Source organism: Rhinatrema bivittatum, chromosome 9 (genome assembly GCF_901001135.1).
Source record: "Rhinatrema bivittatum chromosome 9, aRhiBiv1.1, whole genome shotgun sequence".
Lineage (NCBI taxonomy): Eukaryota > Metazoa > Chordata > Amphibia > Gymnophiona > Rhinatrematidae > Rhinatrema > Rhinatrema bivittatum.
This window is the reverse complement of record NC_042623.1, coordinates 109,574,993-109,595,356: the sequence shown is the minus strand read 5'-3', so window position 1 is coordinate 109,595,356 and position 20,364 is coordinate 109,574,993. Positions and strand designations below refer to the sequence as shown.

Here is a 20,364-nt window from a genome sequence, read left to right as displayed (position 1 = left end):
TAGTATAATGTTTGACTTGTCAATTCCTTGTAGTGTGCTGCTACTTGTCACACTTGGAGTGTTTTTTGAGAACAATTAGTAAAGATCTCATTGTCTATAGGCAGTGCTTTGTTATTAGATGGCACACTGGACCTATTTTGTTAGTAAAGTAAATGATGGCAGAAAAAGACTAAATGAGTCCATCCAGCCTGCCCAGTTAAGATTCTTCCACTTACAATTTCCCATACCTGACCCAACTCCAGCTTCCCACCCCCTTGTGAACTTTTCTTCTTTGTGATGCTCAGTCAAGTTGATGATATATTTTAAGGGGGGGTTGGAGGTTTTGGAAGGGGGAGAATGAAGACTGGATGATAATGAGATTGTTTGAGAGGGTGGGGGGTTTTGCTTTTGGAAGACCCGTTTCTGTTAGAAATTCTGGGACCTGAGTTTGTATCTACAGTGTATAACCTTCTGGCTCCATGTGGATTACAGGTTCATGTAGTGACTGCTTCAGAGGAGACATCTAAAACATACGCATTGCACCAAGTAAGTTTGTTGAAAATGCACACACTATCCAGTTTTTGTTGTTGTTTTTGGTCCTTTTTCCATTTTAGCCTGGGAAAGCAGTAAAAGTTGTCATTTGACATGATTGACGCCTGCATTTTATGTCTTGAAATTTTTTTCCTGTCAGCTCATTGTTGTATATTACTTTATATGCTGACTTTTTGTAGAAGTTTCAGCCTAAATGAAAACACTGCAGATAAGTGTTATAAAAATATAAACTTTGAAGACAATATTAAACAGGTTTTATCCAGCTAACTTTGGACCCAGTGTACTGTAATAAGGTGCGCTAGGCTGTGTGCACGTCAGTGTACTCCCAATGTAGTAAGACATTTTGTACACAAAAAATGTAAACACATCCTTGAGTCAAAAGGTAAGCACAGATTAGTGCTCCTCAGTACAATTCCCCTGTTAATCAAGGCTTAGCTGTTACTCCCCAATGCAGAGAGGTGCATAGATTGTACCCCAGTTTTCTTAACAATGGAAATGTATCTCCTTGTCAGAGGTAGAGTAGAGCTATTGGGACTAGTGTTAGTCTGTGGGACTGAACATAGAGCTCGTGGGGTTAGGGTCCTATACTCTGCATTTATGCACTTAAAACGTGTTTTGTGTGCACAGCTTTTAGGAACTAATTTATGCTCCTAACTCATTTTGTAAGCACAATTTATGCTCCTAAGTCTTAGAAGCATAACTTTTGTGCTCCTAATTCCTGCTATATTCTTTACTTTTAGAAGCACAATTTTTATGCACAAAATTCATGTTTTCTGCACACAATGGAGTTAATTTTCAAAGGGGGTTTACATATAAAAGTAGCGCATATTCGCACAAGTAGAATGTACTTGCATATATGCGATTTTATAAACATCGAAAGTAAGTACATATTTTCCATTTCGCATGTACATTTTACTGCAGAAATAAAGGGGCAGAGCACAGGTGTTCCGGGGCAGGGTTCTGTATATAGGCTGTAGTTGCTATTTTAGAAGAGATGTACACACATACATTACCAAACTTATTTGCACAGTTTTACATCTACTAATTGACTTGCGCAAGTGAAATTGGACTAGTGAGCAGTTTTTGGATGGGAGGTTTAGGTGAACTGGAGGGAGTTCAGGGTGATGTGCTAGAGGGGTCTAGGTGTACTGGAGATGCAGTGAGTGAACTGGTGGAGACATAGTCTAACTGATGATTCCAAGGTCATGTGCAAGTATTTTCAAAAAGATATATGTACACACATTATAAAATACCTGCCTTCGCATATACAATCAGGGTTATGATTTCGTGTTAAATTTTACGCACCTAAAATATCTGTGCATATGTTTATAAAATAGCTAGAGAAAATAAGCATTTTCTGGCATTGGAAATATTTGTGTGTACTGAAACATTCATGCATACTTTCAGAGCCGAAGTACATGGTATTTAATAATCCGTGCAGCTCCCACCACACAGTTTTTAGAATACTAGCATTAATCTTCGCACTTCTACTTACGCGTGTAAATGGTGTTCCACAGATAAAGGTGAATTTTCAAAAGGGTTACGTGTGTAAAAGTAGCATATATACATGTAAGTAGTTTGCACTTATGTACATGCTAGTTTATAAATATCAGAAGTACACGCGTATTTTCAGTTTTGCGCACACATTTACCTGCACAGAAAAAGGGCAGTCTACGTGCATTCCAGGGTGGGGCCAAGAGGAACAAAGTTGGTATTTTATAAGAGATTTACGTTAATACATTAGGCAACTTATTTGCACAATTTTACACCTGCTAATTATTCCTCGCATTTGATATCAGACTCATCTGTTGTCTGCTACTGTTAGGTGGGAGGTCTGGGTGAACTGGGGGGAATTCAGAGTAAAGTACTAGGTGAGGATATCCATGAATGAAGATGGCTTGGGTTTAGGGCTTTTGAGGGTTTCCAAATGGGTCATGGGATGGGGGGGCAGGAGGGGTCTGGAGTCATGGTCTTCTTTTTTTTTGTGGGGGGGAATTAGAAGGGGGACCAAGCTAGAAGCTTTTTGTGTAACATCAGATGGTTTAGTGTCTTATATCTCTTGGCCAGAAAGGAGGGGGAGATTCTGCAGGGCGCTGTTGGGCCTTCTATGTTAACTGCATTATAGTCAATGTTGAGTAAGCTGGTGAGCAGCAAAATTACCCGAATGACTTTATCTGGGTAGTTTTTAGCTAAGTATATTCAGCGAAAGATAAGGTCCTCTGATTACCCAATTATCACTATCTAAGCAACCTTATCCACATAGCTATCATGCTCACTGGCTTACTTAATATAAACCTGATTTAACTGTTTGTTGGAGATTTCATACCATTTGACAAATGAGCAGTAAGATTTTGTTAAAGAAAATGTGTTATGCTTATCGTGATACAAACCATAAAAAAAAAAGTACCCATTTTTATTGCATCTTCCTGGAAGTTAGAGAGAAAAATGTTGAATTTCCTAGCGTGTAGCAGATGGACTCAGGACCAATGGGTATAGTGTGCTCCTGATAGCAGTTGGAGATGGATCAGATTTCAATCTGACGTCAGCCCTAGTACATATACCCCTGCAGGACATCATCCTCCTCAGTATTTTTCTGTCTCCATAGCAGTTCAGGACTCTATACACGCTTGCACAGCGTTAGAGTATTCTAACCAAAGAAATCCAAAACAAGAAGAAATCTTACCTCTACAGACGAGCCCCGCTCTCCTGTGGTGATATCTACGGGTCCTTCCCCCAGTTGAGAATTCCTGAGGTGATTTCCACGATCCCTCAGAGGTAAGCCTCGGTCCGGCAGCCGGTTCCCAGCGTGGACTTAACCCCGACATTGGGCGCAGTTGAGAGGCAGCGGGTGCAACTTCGAGCACTGCGGTGAAGATACTTTCCCTTTCCCCACGCAGCCGGAGACCACCCGGAACGAGACTGGGAAACGCCGAGACAAGGTAAGGTAGAAAACTTCCTAAAAGTCTCCGGTCTCCGAGGCTCGAAGAGCCGCACAGATCGCAAGCCGACGTCAGTGCCACCGGGTTGATCAGCCTTCTCCGGGCTACACCCCGGTCCGATACGAGGGTCCTCCCACGTGGAGACCCTCCGAGGAGGTCGCCATATTGCTCGCGTGGTCGCCGATTCGATCTGTGCGCACAGAGGCGAGCTGTGCGCATACCGGCGTGCACATAAGTGTTGTGCGCACAGCAACACACAAGAGTGTGCTGGGCGCACAGCCACACGCTTTACTGTGCCGGGCGCATAAATAAATCCCGTGCGCGCATTCGACCTACACGCACAAATTAGGCGCACCTGGAGTGCACAACTAAGCCTCCCTGCGTAGTCTTGAATGCACAAACCGGAGGTTTCTGCAATCCTACGCACGCAAGCCATAGCACCACCGGACAAGAAGCTCAAAGCTCAGGGCCTCTGCCCAGCATGCCACATCAGAGCTGCGCAGCATGAAGAGGCCACGGCCTTGTGTATACAGTGCGAGGAGGCCCTGGGTGATCTAGCCCAAGGTCCTCCCCAGCCGGTACTGGGATCCAGATCCACTGATAGTACACCGGACCTTGCTACCCCCTGCAGGAGCCTCCTTCAAATGGGGCTCCCCAGGGATGCAGCGCCTCTCAATTTAGACCCAGCATCTTTCTCCTGGGTAGAATTCTTCAATGGCCTACATACCTTTGTCCACATGCAACCGGCGCCCCCAATGACACAGCCACAGCCTCCTCCAGGGGACCCTGACATCCCGGGACCCTCTAAACCAGTGGTTCTCAACCTTTCTAATGCCGTGACCCCGAAATACAGTTCCTCATGTTGCGGTGACCCCTTGCCCCACCCTCGCAGGGCGAGGGTGGGGTGAGGGTGGGGCTTTGGTCATATGGGGGCGGGGTTATGGATGGGGTTGGATTTTAGTGCATACTTATTTATTATGACATTTATAAACAGAACCACCATTCCTCATAAAACAATAAAATTAAGAAACATAAAGCATCAGTTATAATAGTAAAACCATACTAATAAAAGAATATTTTAAAATTACTGATAAATAGAATTTCTATTAATTAAAATCATATACATTTTTATAATTTCCCACACACCAATAATATTTCAAAACAGCACATATATCAAATAACACACAATAATTAAAACTAATAAGGATTTTAAAAAGCCCCTGCTGTCCATACATGGGAGCTCTTGATTTCCAGTCACCCTGATATTGTCGAGGATTAGGAGGTTATCCTCTCTCTCACACATACACTCACATGTCCATTCTCTCTCACACATACACTGTCACATACATACACATTCATGCTCTTATACCCACCATAACCTCTCACTCTCACAGACACTGATACACTCTCAGGGTGTAAGACACTCTTCCCCCTCCCCCCCCCCCCCCACTCACACACACTCTTACTCCCCTGGATTTTCTCATACACACTCATGCTCTCACTCTTACTGGCTCCCTCACAACCTCAGAGCCTCTCAGATAAAACTCTATGCAGCAGAAATAATGCTGAATGTTGAGAATTGTGTTATGCAGACTAATCTGGAAAATGCACTAATTTCTACATGAGTCATAATGAATCAGTCCTCAGCTGCAGGCATCAATTGATTATCCTGACTCCCTTTATGTTTGCCAAATACAGTTCATGTGTAACAGCAATCCTAATTCTCCACCAGATCAAGCTGATTTCACATCCCACTTCATACTTTGTCACCTTCAGCTGAGTCAAACAATTAATCTAATTACTGCCACTGCTGCCACGTGGCTATTGGGGAGACACTGATTGCTGCTATTGGCATTGAAGCCCATTCTGCTGCCTCCTCTGTGCAGGCCCCGTGGGTTTCCACTTCCTCCATGTTGATCTCGTACATTGTGAGATCCGCCATAGAGAAAGTGCTACTCTTGCACATTCCCAAAGATTATATGTGCCAATCAGTAAAAAGTATTTTTTTTTTACATCTGCTTCCCTTTCTAATTTTTTGCCATTTCCTTTTATATTGCCTTTTTTTCTATTTCTTTTCTCTCCACCTGTCTTCTTCCCTCAAACACACAGTCAGGTTCTCATTCTCACATGCATTTCTCTCTCACACACACATACACAGGCTCTCACTGGCACAGGCTATCTGAGTCTCACACACAGGCTCTCTCACACCCCCACATGCTGCCTTGCTCAAGCACAGGCTCTCACTCTTACATGCTGTCTCTTTCACACACACAGAGGCTCTCACATGCTGTCTCTGCAAACACACACAGTCTCTCAACTCATCTCATACTCGCACACACCTCTCTCTCACCTCTGGGCCTCTTCTTTACGGGTTGCCACAGGATGGGCTCTGCAGTGGCCCTAGTCTTCCCGGCCCCGCTGCTCCTCTTCTGCACGCGGCTGAAGCGCCTCTTCTACCCACGCGGCTGACACGCCACCTCCTTCCTCCCCATGCGGCTCCGGCAACATTTGTCTTCCGGGGCAGGGCAGGCAGGAAGGCAGTAGGAGGAGCACCTGCAGTGGCTGATACACCTCCTTCCTGCCTGCGCGGCTCCAGCAACATACGTCACTGCGACGCGCTACCTTTTTGGGCCATGTCTCTTCTCTTTTGGGGTTGGAGGAGGCAGGTCGCCAGCTTCGCCCCGCCTCCCTGCAGCAGCCGTGGCGCCACGGACCGGCAAAAAACCCCAACGGCCCGGTACTGGTCCGCGGACCGGTGGTTGGGGACCTGCTTTAGGCGCAGGGCCGGTGCAAGGGTATTAGGCGCCCTAGGCGAAACGTCAGCTATGCCGCCCCCCCGCCTCCACACACAATTAACTTACATTGTGCATTAATGAAAATAACGAAGTCTGTATTTATAACAGAACACTTATTTGACATTTTTATGCCATGTAAACCATTGAGATGATTTGTCTTATCGACTGTATAGAAACTCTTTTATAAATAAATAAATAAAAATATATAAAATAAACATAAACCAAAGCTATACTTGTTGCTCAAACAAAAAAAGCAGACACATCACATAATATCAAATAATTAAAATGGCAGTCAATCAAGAAAAATGAACTTAAAAAGCCATCTTTACTTACCCCCTCCAGCAGCTCTCTTACTCTTCTTCCATGCAGGCTGTAGTACACACCAGAAGCAGCAGTAGTGGCTGAGCTCTATACCAGGGGTCAGGAACCTTTTTGGCTGAGAGAGCCATAAACGCCACATATTTTAAAATGTAATTCCATGAGAGCCAAACAATATGTTTAAAACTAAATACAAGTAAATGTGTGCATTTTATGTAAGATCACACTTTTAAAGTACAATAAGTCTCTGAAAATATTACACCAGGCCTTAAGACACCAATACATCTCCTATTAGGAAAACGGACCAAGTCAGGCTGCTATAGAGTCCTACACAGAAACAACACACCAGCAGAAAACCTCACCTGAATCACGTGCTGTCCCTCACCTAACATAGAATAAAGAGACCAAAACGCATAACAAGAAGCATGCAGAAAAAACTGAATTGGAAACTGCAACAAGCCAGAGTCTCTGTATGCAGTGTAACAAAGGAAAAAAGAAACATCACCCATCCTTATAAAACAAATCAAGAAATATAAAATCATCAGCAGTAAAACTGTACTAACAAAAAGAACATATTTCGAAACAGCTGATGAGTGGAATATCCAATAATTAAAAACTCATATAAAACATTTCCAGATACCAACAAAATATTTAAAAATAGCAGACACAAAGACCCAGTAATGAAAAATAATAAGGATACAAAAATTTTTTTGCTCTGCATACCTGGGAACATTTGATATCCAGGTGTCCTGAGATTGTTCTGAATTAGCAGGAGGTGGGGTGGTTTGCTTGGAACTTTCTCCTCTCTCAGTCACATACCAGCACTCTCTCTCACACTGGCTCTCAATGACACACCTATACACACATGCTCTCAGTACTCACATATACACATGTTTTTTCTCTCTCATATAGGCTCTTAATTACACATTTACACACATGCTGTCTATCTTTTCATGCTTACACACACACACAGGCTTTCAATCACATAAATACATGCTGTCTTTTTCTCTCACACACAGACTCTCATTCACATGCTTACAAACGTCCTCTCTTTCTCTCATTTACACACAGGCTCTCAATCACATACTCACATGCTCCGTCACCTAAATCAGCTCTCAATCACACACAGACACACATGATCTCTCTCTCTCATTTAAACACATGCTCTCAATCACATACTCACATGCTCCAACACCTAAACCAGCTGTCAATCAGACACAGACACACGTGATCTCTCTCTTACTTATACACACAGGGGTAGATTTTAAAAGAAGCGCGATCAGCCTACTTTTGCTTGCGCATCAGACTCAAGCAAAAGTACGCTGGATTTTAGTAGATACGCGCGGAGCCGCGCGTATCCACTAAAATCCCTGGATCGGCGCGCGCAAGGCTATTGATTTTGTATAGCCGGCGCGCGCCGAGCCGCGCTGCCTACCCCGTTCCCTCCAAGGCCGCTCCGAAATCGGAGCGGCCTCGGAGGGAACTTTCCTTTGCCCTCCCCTCACCTTCCCCTCCCTTCCCCTACCTAACCCACCCACACGGCCCTGTCTAAACCCCCCCCTTACCTTTGTCGGGGGATTTACGCCTCCCGGAGGGAGACGTAAATCCCCGCGCGCCAGCAGGCCTCCTGCGCGCCGGGCCGCGACCTGGGGGCGGGTACGGAGGGCGCGGCCACGCCCCCGGACTGCCCCGGGCTGTAGCCACGCCCCCGTACCCGCCCCCAAAACGCTGCCGACATGCCCCCGAAACGCCGCGACGACCGGGCCCGCCCCCGACACGCCCCCCTCCGAAAACCCAGGGACTTACGCGAGTCCCGGGGCTCTGCGCGCGCCGGTAGGCCTATGTAAAATAGGCTTCCCGGCGAGCAGGGCTCTGAAAATCCGCCTCACAGGCTCTTAATCATACATACACATGATTTCTCTCACACACAAAGGATCTCAATCATACACACATACTCTTTCACACAAACTTACACATACAGGTTCCCAATGGTAAACTTACATTCATGCTTTCTCAATCACAGACATACTCTCTTTCACATACATAGGCTCTCAATCATTCACATACATGCAATCTCTCACTCACACACACAGGATCTCAAACACACATGCTTGCTCGTTCATTCACTCTCTCTCTCCTCCACCCCGGGAACTCGCGGCAGCAGCAGCCTCCTCCCAACGCTAACCTCTTCATTTTCAGCCCTCGCGGAGGCGGAGTCCCATCGGCCGCGGTTGAAACTCCATTTTCCTCCGAGCCGCGCTGCAGTCTTCTTCCCGTCGGACACTAGCGTGGCCTCGTCTTCCCGCGCAGGCACCCGATGCTCTCTTCTTCCCGCGGCCCGGAAGAGGAAGTGGAGAGCATCGGGTGCCTGCGCGGGAAGACTCCCGCGCAGGCACCCGATGACTCCAGTCGTGCCCGGCGTGCTCTCTTCTCCTCCCCCCCCCCCCCCCCCGCGGCCTGGAAGAGGAAGTGGAGAGCATCGGGTGCCTGCGCGGAAGAAGAGACCACACTAGCGTGGTCTCTTCTTCCCGCGCAGGCACCCGATGCTCTCCACTTCCTCTTCCGGACCGCGGGGGGGGGCGGGAAGAAGAGAGCACGCCCGGTGCCGCTGACTCCAGCTGTCCTGCCGCGTTCCGCCCGGGCTGACAGCAAAGGACTCACATGCTTGAAAGCGCGGCTCTCTTAATTTTACCGGGGCAGTGCCGCCCCTGGGAAGCTGGCGCCCTAGGCGATCGCCTAGTGCTTCCGCCGGCCCTGTTTAGGCGACCCCTGCGTTTTGGTCATTCGACCCCCGCCGGGGTCGCAACCCACAGGTTGAGAACCGCTGCTCTAAACCCAGAGAAGTGCCTCGCCCGCCCAAAAGCCCAGCATTGGGGACACAGACATCTCAGATGAGGATCAAGACTCCCTGGAGGAAGGAGAAATCCCTCCAGGAACGGAACCTTACCGAACTATGAAGCGGTTCTTCGCCAAAGACGAGCTTTCAGACCTCATGGCGCACAGCTTGAAAAAGCTCGGTATCCCAGGCACAAGTGCCCCCTCCTAGAGAGACTCCGCCAAACCTCCCGCCATTTTCCCTTGCTACAAGCCATCCAACAGCTGATTGACCTCGAATGGGAGTCTCCGGAGGCCACGTTCAAAGGAGGGAGGACCCTGGCAGCCATGTAACCCCTGGACCCCACTGCCAAAGATCTCCTGGCATTCCCCAAAATAGATGCCATGGTCTGCGCGGTCGCAAAGCGCAGTACCATCCCAGTCGAGGGAGGAGTGGCACTCAAGGACGCCCAGGACAGACGTCTGGAATCCATCCTCAAACAGTCATTCAACGTTTCAGCTATGTCACTATAGATCACGGCCTGCTGTGCCATGGTGACACGCGCCTGCTTATCTAAGACCAGGAGCGCCACCTCGCCCATTGAAGCACTAGAACCAACAGTATCATTCCTAACGGATGCGACCTCCGACCTGGTACGCACCGCAGCCAGGGACGTTTCGTCCGTTGTGGCAGCCAGAAGACAACTCTGGCTCAGAAGCTGGTCAGCCGACGCGACGACCAAGACGAGACTCACGAGAATGCCCTTTAAGGGAACCCTTCTATTCAGAAGCGAACTGGAGAAGTTAGCCGACAAATGGGGCAAATCCCCACTACCGCAGCTACCGGAGGATAAGAATAAGAGAAGCCAGCGCCTCTCTCCCCGAACATCTAAGGGCAGGGGATCACAGCGCTTTAAATCGTACAAGAGTACATATCAAGCATCTCGCCCTGCAGGCAGGGGCCAGTCCTTTCAGAACAAGCACAACAAAAGGGGAGCCGGCTCTGGTCCAGGCCCCAGCCGCACCCCGCAATGAAAATCAGCCAGCCCATCCTCAGGAAGAAGCCATAGGGGGCAGGCTTGCCCTATTCTACCAAAGATGGGTCGAGATAACTTCGGACAAGTGGGTCCTAACCATCAATCGAGAGGGATATTATCTGGACTTCCACAACATCCCTCCGGTCAAATTTGTGAAATCTCCCTGCCACAACCCCTCCAAGAGGACGGCAGTAGAAACCATGCTGACCAAATTGCTTGCCTTAAAGGCCATAACGCCGGTGCCAACGCAACAACAAAATACTGGGCACTATTCCATCTATTTTATCGTTCCCAAGAAAGAGGGTACGTTCTGACCCATCCTGGACCTCAAGTCCATCAACCGTCACCTGAGGGTCCCTCGCTTCTGCATGGAAACCCTACGCTTGGTCATAAGGGCGATACAGCCGGGAGAATTCCTCACATCCCTGGACATGCCAGAAGCCTACCTGCACATCCAGGTCCACCACGAGCATCAGCATTTTCTGCGCTTCGCGATCCTGGACCACCACTACCAGTTCCAGGCACTACCCTTCGGGCTAGCCACAGCGTCCCGAACATTCACCAAAATCATGGTGGTAGTGGTGGCGACGCTGAGGAAAGAAAGAATCCTTGTACACCCATATCTGGATGAGTGGCTGATCAGGGCAAGATCACCAGAGAAAAGTCATCAGGCGACCACCAGAGTCAAAACTCTTTTGGAGAACTTCGGGTGGGTGGTCAACACGAACAAGAGCTGTCTGCAGCCCTCCCAATCTCTGGAATACCTGGGAGTCCGGTTCGACACCAGACAAGTCAAGGTCATCCTAACTCCTACAAGGAGAACAAAACTGATAAACCAATTTCGAAACCCGTTAAGCAGTCTTCGCCCCAAGGTGTGGTACTACCTCCAAGTCCTCGGCCTCATGTCATCCACATGCGGCCCCTACAACGTTCCCTACTGTCACGATGGAATCCGATGTCTCAGAACTACTCCGTCCGCCTCCGGCTCCCGAAGGAAGTTCAAACCCAGCTACAATGGTGATTACAAGAAGACCATCTGAGCAAGGGAGTAAGGCTATCCCCGCCGACCTGGACCCTTCTCACCACGGATGTGAGCCTACGAGGGTGGGGAGTCCACTGCCAGGAACTGACCGCCCAGGGATAATGGGAAAAGGAAGAATCGGGATGGAGTATCAACCGACTGGAAGCACGGGCAGTCAGACTAGCCTGCCTACGGTTCAGTCACAGACTCCGGGGCGAATCGGTCAGTCATGTCAGACAGCGCCACAACAGTGGCCTACATCAACCGCCAGGGAGGAACCAGGAGCCAACAGGTGTCCCTGGAAATAGACCCCCTAATGTCGTGGGCAGAATCAAACCTACGAGAGATCTCAGCCACCCACATTGCGGGAAAAGACATCATCACTGCGGACTTCCGCAGCAGAGAATGTCTAGACCCAGGGGAATGGAGGCTGTCGGCCACAGCCTTCCAGTTGATAGGAAACCACTGGAGAACTCCAGCCATGGACCTCATGGCAAACCCGGTCCAACACACAAGTTCCCAACTTCTTCAGTCGCAGACGGGAACCACAATCCCAAGTGATCAATGCCCTCGTCCAGGCCTGGCCACAGGAAATCCTGCTATACGCCTTCCCTCCGTGGCCACTACTGGGCAGGATCATCCACAAGATAGAACACCACAGGGTTCTATCTTGTGGTACGCAGACATGCAAAGGCTACTGACAGGGAGCCCTCTCCCTCTACCTCCGCACAGGGATCTGCTCCAACAAGGCCCAATCATCCACGAAGAACCAACTCAATACGGTCTGGCCATTGAGAGGACTCGCCTGAAGAAGAGTGGATACTTGGGGGCAGTGATTGACACGCAAGTTTTCCACATCTCTAACATACATAAGGATATGGAGAATATTCAAAGCCTGGTGTGAAGACTGCGACATCCTCCCGCGGACAGTCAAAATTCCCACGATTCTGGAATTCCTGCAGAACGGCTTACAGAAGGGGTTGTCTCTCAACTCCATCATGGTGCAGGTGGCCGTGTTGGCATGCTATAGAGCCAAGATGGAGGGCGGCAGCCTAGCCTCTCACCCAGATGTCTCCCACTTCTTGAAAGAGGTCAAACAGATCCGACCACCCCTAAAGTGGCCGGTGCCTCTATGGAATCTCAATCTAGTCCTAGACCTCCTAGCGGGAACCTCCTTCAGACCCATCCGCGGTCTGTCCCTCCGACTACTAACATTGAAGACTGCATTTCTAGTGGCAGTCTGTTCGGCCCGACGCAGCTCCGAGCTTCAAGCACTGTCCTGTCGAGAACCGTTCCTCAGGTTCACACCGGGATCCATACAGCTACACATGGTCCCCTCTTTTCTTCAAAAAGTGGTTTCTCACTTCCATCTAAACCAAACCATCTCACTGCCATCGCCAGACGAACATAAGGACTCTGAAGAATCTCGCCGCCTTTGCCACCTTAACGTCGGCAGACTCCTAGTCCGATACCTGGAAAGGACGGAATCCGTACGAAAGACAGACCACCTATTCGTCCTTCACAGCGGGAAGAAACAAGGGGAAGCGGCCTCGTGGGCAACCATAGCCCGCTGGATCAAAGACATAATCAAGGCGGCCTACGTTGAGGCAGGCAAACCTCCACTTCTACAAGTCCAGGCTCATTCCACTAGAGCCCAGGCAATGTCCTGGGCGGAAACCAAGTGGATGTCACCTGCCGAGATCTGTCGGGCGGCGACATGGTCCTCCATCCACACCTTCTCTAGGTTCTACTGCCTGGATGTTCAGGCTCGGGAGGACACAGCATTCGCAAGGGCAGTACTAAGTGGGCCACGGGCAGCCTCCCATCCAGTTTGGGAGTAACTTTTGTACATTCCATTGGCCCTGAGTCCATCTTCTACACGCTAGGAAATGGAGAAATTACTTACCTGATGATTTCGTTTTCCTTAGTATAGACAGATGGACTCAGCATCCCGCCCACAGCTGCCGACAACCACAGAAACCTCGGGGGACAATCCCCGAGAGCAAGACAAACATGGGTAAGCTTAGCTTCCCTCTAAATAGGACACCCATACCTACCGGGTGTCAGCGTTTCTCGGTTGAGTGCACTGGTGGTCTCCAGCTATAACCACATCAACCAGTTCAAGTTAACCAGGTTAATCAAAGTTAACCAAGTTAATCAAGTTATTCAGCCACATATATCCACAATTGTTTTTCGAATAGAATACTGAGGAGCATGGCGTCCTGCAGGGGTATATGTACTAGGGCTGACGTCAGATTGAAATCTAATCTGTCTTCAACTGCTATCAGGAGCACACTATACCCATTGGTCCTGAGTCCATCTGTCTACACTAAGGAAAACGAAATTATCAGGTAAGTAATTTCTCCATTTCATTTTCTTTTAAGCATATTTGTAAAAGAACTGATAAGGAAAATGTTAATGCATTATGGTGGGTTTCCAGAATATCCTATCTTATGGGAAAAAACTATATACAAGGCGTGTAGGGCTTATCTAGGTCATACTTGATTTGTGGTTGTATAGCACCCTAAGAATGCATATTTTCTACCCTAAACGTTTGAAAGCATCATTGAACAAAATTTATATTTATTTATTTAATACTTTTCTATACCGACCTTCATGAATAGATTCATATCAAATCGGTTTACATGGAACAAGAGGATTAACTTAATAAACTGTTTAACAATTAAGGAAAAGTTACATAAAAACAAGGAAATAGAACTTGGGGGCTAGGGTAGCCAGAAACAAAGGACAGCTGAACTAAATAAATGAAAATATAAAGCGCCGAAATTAGGCGTGGTGTCTAGTCAGGAAGTAGAGTCTGAATATGTAGCATATTGACGGTGTAGGGAGTTAAGGGAAGGCTTGAAGGAAAAGCCAAGTCTTAAGTTTGTTTTTTTCTAAAGGTTAGAGGGCAGGGTTCCAGTCTGAGATCTGTGGGCATGTTATTCCAAATAGCAGGACCTGCTGTTGAGAGTGCTCATTCTTTGGTAGTTGATAGACGCGTGGCTTTAGTTGGTGGGACTTGAAGGGTACCTTTATACGCTTCTCTGATGGGTCTTGTGGAGGAGGAATCTTGAGTGGGATTTGCAGATCTAGTTGAAGCTGCTTGTGGAAGGTTTTATGGATTGTGGTGAGGGACTTGTTTAAGATTTTGTATTTTATTGGCAGCCAATGCAGGTTCCGGAGGATAGGAGTGATGTGTGCTCCCCGGTTGGTGTTGGTTAAGATTCTAGCCGCTGCATTCTGGAGCATCTGTAGAGGTTTGGTGGATGAGATGGGGAGCCCAAGGAGGAGAGTGTTGCAGTAGTCTGTCTTGGAGAAGAGCGTTGATTGAAGGACAGTGCTAAAATCCTGGAAATGGAGGAGGGGTTTGAGCCTTTTCAGAACTTGTAGTTTATAAAAGCAATCCTTAGTTGTGTTGTTGATGGATTTCTTTAGGTTCAGATGGTTGTTGAGGATTACTCCTAGGTCTCTTACTTGCGTGATCTGGGTGTTGGGGGGTGTCTGGGTTAGGACCGTGTGGTCAAAGGAGATCAGAAGGAGTTTGGTCTTGGCCGCATTGAGAACCAGGTTCAGGCTGGTGAGGAGGTGGTTAATGGATTGGAAGCAGTTATCCCAATAGGTGAGTGTTTTTGGGAGGGATTCTGTTATGGGGATCAGAATCTGTACGTTGTCTGCGTAGAGCTAGTGTATTAATTTTAGGTTTGTAAGAAGCTGGCAAAGGGGCAGAAGGTAGATATTGAAGAGAGTAGGTGACAGGGAAGAGCCTTGGGGTATGCCTAAAGTTGATTTGATGTCTGGAGATTCTTTATTATTAATTTTGACTTTGAAGCTTCTATTGTTAAGGAAGGAGTTGAACCATCTGTTACGATCCCCCCTGTTGCTGCGCTACAGGTGGTCTCTCACCTTCCACCGGAGGCCGCTCCGAAGCCAGGGCCTCGCCTGTGTTCCATCCGGGACTTGCTCCAGGGCCTGAGAGGCCTAGCTGTGCCTGTGGCTTGCATGCCAGCGTTTGGACTTCCTGTTTGGCGACGCCCTTCCATAGGGGCTGGCCCGCAGCTCTCCACCTTACTTATAGGACCAGCGAGGGGCGGTCCTGGCAAGCTCCTCCCAGGGAGTTGCCTTCTACCTCCAGTATATAAGGACTTCCTTGTCATTTGCAACTGGCCTTCGGATTGAGCATTACAGTTGCCTGTAACCTTGCCGATCCAGGTCCTCCATGTTTTGATGGCGCCTTGTCCTGTCTCTGTCCGGATGTTACTGATGTCTGCCTTGATGTGTTCCTGTGTCCTGATCCAGTTCCGCTCGCTTCTGCCCTACGTCCTGTCTGGTTCCTGAGCCTTCTGTCCTGTTGGGCCCTGGAGTGGCCAACAGGAGGGATTCGTCCCACGGGCTCTTGAGCTTCCCTGCCTGCCAGCCGAAGGGGCTTCGGATGTCAGTATCCCAGCATCGGAGTTCCTGTTCACCTGGATCTTCCGCTTTGTCTTCCCTGCACCCTCCTTTCCTCAGCGTTGTCCGCGACCAGCCTTCCTGGGCTGCGTAGGGCGCGTCTGGGACGGGGTGGTCCGCGACTCAGTCCCACGGGTGGGCTGAGTAGGGCGCCCTGATGGACAGTGCCATGTTTCCTTCCAGCCCTCCTCTTCAACGTCTTGCTTCAGCCTGTCTTAGATGTCTGCTTCAGCCCCCGTCTGACGTCTTCAGTGTAAAGGACTCTGTCTGCCCTCGCCTCTGTCCGGCCTGCTGCCCATTGCCGTTCCCAGCGGCAGGTCCGAAAGGGCCGGGAACAGTCGGAGGACCGTTCATCAGTCAACTTCCCAGTGTTGGCTACCATGGGCGTGCAGGTCCGGCTGAGGGTCTGACTCTGTGCCTGCTTCTGTACCCGCCTGGCTCACCATGCCTGCCCAGCTCACCTCCCACGGTGTGGCTGGGGCTCCTCCCTAGCTTTCGCCGTGGCCCAAGGGCTCACCACCAGCTCGAGACGACCGCGCCCGCGCGCGCTCGTAACACCATCTGTGGACCGATCCCGATAATCCGATGTCTGAGAGGCGATTTAGCAGAATGGCGTGGTTCACGGTGTCGAAGGCAGCAGAAATGTCTAGAAGGACTAGAAGGAATGAGAGCCCTTTGTCTAGGCCCATGAGGATGTGGTCTGAGAGAGAGAGATAAGAAGAGTTTCCGTGCTGAATGATTTACGGAAGCCATATTGGGATGGGTAGAAGATTTTATGTTCTTCCAGGTAGTCTGAGAGTTATGTATTTACTAACTTCTCCGTGAGTTTAGCGAGAAAAGGGAGATTAGAGATGGGGCAGAAATTGGAGAGTTCTCTTGTGTCAAGGTTGTGTCCAGGTTGATGCTAATACTTCATTCTAAAGGTTTAAAAGATGTTAATATCGAAACCTGACAGTTTGAGATTCAGTTTACTTCTAATGTGTTTCACTGAGTGATTGGTAGTTTGTCAATCATTTTATCAATCAAAAATGATTTGTCCTTCTACTTTTTTCATTGGGCCAAGTCACTAAAGGCTGCTAAACTTTAGCGTGTACACTAAATAGCAGCTGATTAACTGTTGATGTAACCCAAGTTAAATTGGTAATTTGTGTGCATGCAGATAGGGTAATGAGCTCTTTAGCTAATATCATCCTAAAAAAAACAGTGACAAATTTACCAGGTAAATTTAGCACCTACTTCAAGGCTATGTCCATGGGGTCTCCTCCATAGAAAAATGGCCCACCCCCAAACAACAAGGGCCTCTGAGCCCTCCCCTAAACATTAGTATAGGGCCTTCGGGCCCTCACCTACTCAGATCCATAATTTATCACCTTCCTATTCCAGTTGCTCCCCAAGTTTTTTCACAGGAGGGAATCTATCCACTTTTTGTCAGCCCTTCAGCTGAATTCAGTTTGCACTATCTAGCAGTGCCTCATGAACTTGGGGATATACCAGAGGGCCCAGTTTGAAGTCTGGACATGTAAGGATATTTGTGGTCTTATAGTGATTTTAGGGGGGAGGAATCCCAGATAATCATCTTTGATGTTGAGGAGGTTAGAAAGGAGGGGATTTGGAAACCATATATTGGCATTCAGTGGTATGGGAGAGAGAGAGAGAGGGTGCTTCTATGGGTTCAGTTTTGATATTTTTGGGTTTAGGGGATAGATGGGAGGCTCTCCTGTGCTAAACGATCCTTATACATTAGAAGATCTCAAGTTGCAGAGCTCGCATCTATTAAAAGGCCTGCACTCCATTTAGTACAGCCTTTTTAACATGTATATGCACTGCATCTCATTAGCATTTGAAATAGGGTGCTAATGCCAATATTAGCATGCATGCTAAAATGTTTTTAGTGAGCCTTTTAGTTCTGGCAGTTCATTCCAAAGGGTAGGCCCAACAACCTGAAACATCCATTCCCAAGAATGTTTTAAATGTATTAACTTATATGAGGGGATCTACCCATTAAAGTGCACTTATGTGTGAAAATCTATGGACAGTTCAATGTCATATATTGTAACAATTTTCAAAAGCCCATTTACACGTGTAAAACCCAGTTTTAAGGGTGTAAATCCTTTTGAAAATTACCCGTGTGTGTGTGTATATATATATATGTGTGTGTGTGTGTGTATATATATATATATATATATATATATATATATCAATGCATATATAAAAAAAAAGGGGGGGGGGCATGAATGAACGCATATATTAGTGCTCTCTGGCTAAAGTTATGCACCTAAGTCTGGACAGAGATTTCACAGTCTTAATTTATTTTGGATAAAGTTGTGACTTACTGTGTAAGTCATGCTGAATATCCGGGACAAGTTACGTCCATAATTCTTCCTGGATAAATTTGTGCTCGCCACCTCACTAAATATTGACCCCCTAAGATTGCACTAGAAATGTACACCCAGAAAAGCTATAGTGACCACAGCACAGGCAAATTCAAATAATAAAAAACCAGCAATTAAAAAACCCAGTATCATCTATATGAATCTCCAATATTATGAATCACCTCAGAACCTAGGCACCTGGATCTTTAGAATATCGGCTTTGAAGCACATACGGACTGGATTACCATGTAAATAAAACTGATTTTATGGTATGTTCATTTCAACTCTGGCTAAATCACGCATTTGCCTGCAAGTAACTTTAAAGCATTCTGATCAGTGTTCCCATTACATTGTGCAGTGGCCTGTTACCATCTGGCAGTGATCGACTCATCAGCAATGACCTTGCACAGTTCAAACTATGTGACAACTGGAATGGCACTGGGTGCTTAGAGGCTAATGTATTTATTTAAAATGCTTCTATCCCCAGTTTTAGGGGGTAGCAACAAGGAGAAATAAATACTCCTTTACGAAAGAAGAGGGTACTTTTGAGTGAGGATAGGAAGCTGATGGAAAGTGTCAGAATTTATCTTGATTTAAGAAGGTAGTGGTGTTGACTGACATCTTTCTGTTTATTTTATTCTTTTAATGAAGGTGATACTTCCGATGCTTGGGCACAATATAAGATACCCAGACAATAAAGTTGGAGAGTGGTACTTTGAAATGCTTGGCAAAGATGAGCTACAGAAATGCACATTCAGAAATTCTCTTCTACAGCTGAATATACCAGGATGTTACAGACACATTGTAAAGTATCCACGCCACTTGTCATATGTTATAGAGGACAGTGAAAATGTGTTAGACAGTAAAGATGGCACAAAGGAATTGAATTCCACTTTATCATCAAAACCATCCCTCAGCATATCATTTGAGCTTGATTCATCATGTTATGCAACAGTTTGTCTCAGAGAAATAATGAAATATGGCTGTTAGATTAAACGAAATTGTGTAGAAGTTTTGCATAATTTTTCATCCAGTTTAAAATGCTGAAATGGTGGTTCTCATCTAAAATTATGAAATTGTTTTGAATACTGTACATATGTAATATGTAAACTGATTTGCATTATTAAAAATGTTTAAGCATTTGAAATAGTTTCTAGGTGACGTTATTGTTAACCTAGTAAAATAGAAAGCTGAGCCTACGAAAATCGATTGATTTGAACAGTATAGACCACGCTCCATGGCAAGAGAGAGGAGGGCATCAACTAGAGGAAACAACCCAGACACAGTTCATTTGCTGGGTTTCCACAAGCAAAGGACCCATTCATCAGTGACCTAGACAATCCAAAATAGACTGACTTACAGTAACTCTGCCTAAAAACCATGGTACTTCCACAATCAGCAGCAAGAGCAGAGGGATGTTGGTGCTGCCAACTGCTTAGTGTCTGTGTAGGCCTCCAATCGTAAACCCTGGATCTACAGCAGATTCTGAATTCCTCTTTCTCAGATCATTCCTTATGCACCTAGGTTAAAAGGAAGATGGTATGTACCTTGCCACTCTAAGCCCTTTCTGCCTTCTACCCTGTAAGGATGTATTTCTCGCCTTAAGACTCATTCACACCAGGGAATAGTTGGACAGCACAGAACCAAATGGATATATAGTGGTAAGGTGGGGAACAGCTGATGATAGGTCTTTTGAGGGTGTTCATAACTACAGCCTTATCATTCTGAGGGAAAGAACACTGAGGAATAAAATCAGGGGAAATAGTTTCTGGATAATAAGTGGAAAGTATTATTTACTGAACTGCTCTCTTGCATTTAAGCTTAATTCAAAGCCATGACTGTGCCCTTGGTCTCTGTTGACCTGAAGAATAGGAATACAGAATTTGCTTTTGAACTTGTGACTTTCAAGAACCTAAAAAAGCAATCTGCTCTTTTTGTATATGTGTATGTCTATGATCATTTTATGAATGTATATCCTGTTACCCACCTTTAACTGGTGCTGGTGCAAGTTTCTTAAATAGCAGTAAAGCTACCAAGGATTTTCAAAGCAAACTTATATGCATAGGTTCATTTTGAAATCCTGCCTTA

General features: G+C 46.9%; 1 protein-coding gene across 3 annotated transcripts in view; it reads left to right on the top strand.

Moving 5' to 3' along the window:
- PUS7L (pseudouridine synthase 7 like) overlaps positions 1–19,417 on the top strand; it is a 56,441-nt gene extending 37,024 nt beyond the window's left edge. For 2 of the 3 annotated variants that reach the window (XM_029615351.1, XM_029615349.1), the window contains 2 exons: positions 472–525; positions 18,928–19,417. In XM_029615351.1, the coding sequence (XP_029471211.1) occupies positions 472–525; positions 18,928–19,266 (393 nt within the window). In that variant the 3' untranslated portion in view covers positions 19,267–19,417. The remainder of the gene's footprint in view (positions 1–471; positions 526–18,927) is intronic. The other variant, XM_029615350.1, reaches the window with a different exon arrangement.
- The last annotated feature ends 947 nt before the right edge of the window (positions 19,418–20,364 follow it).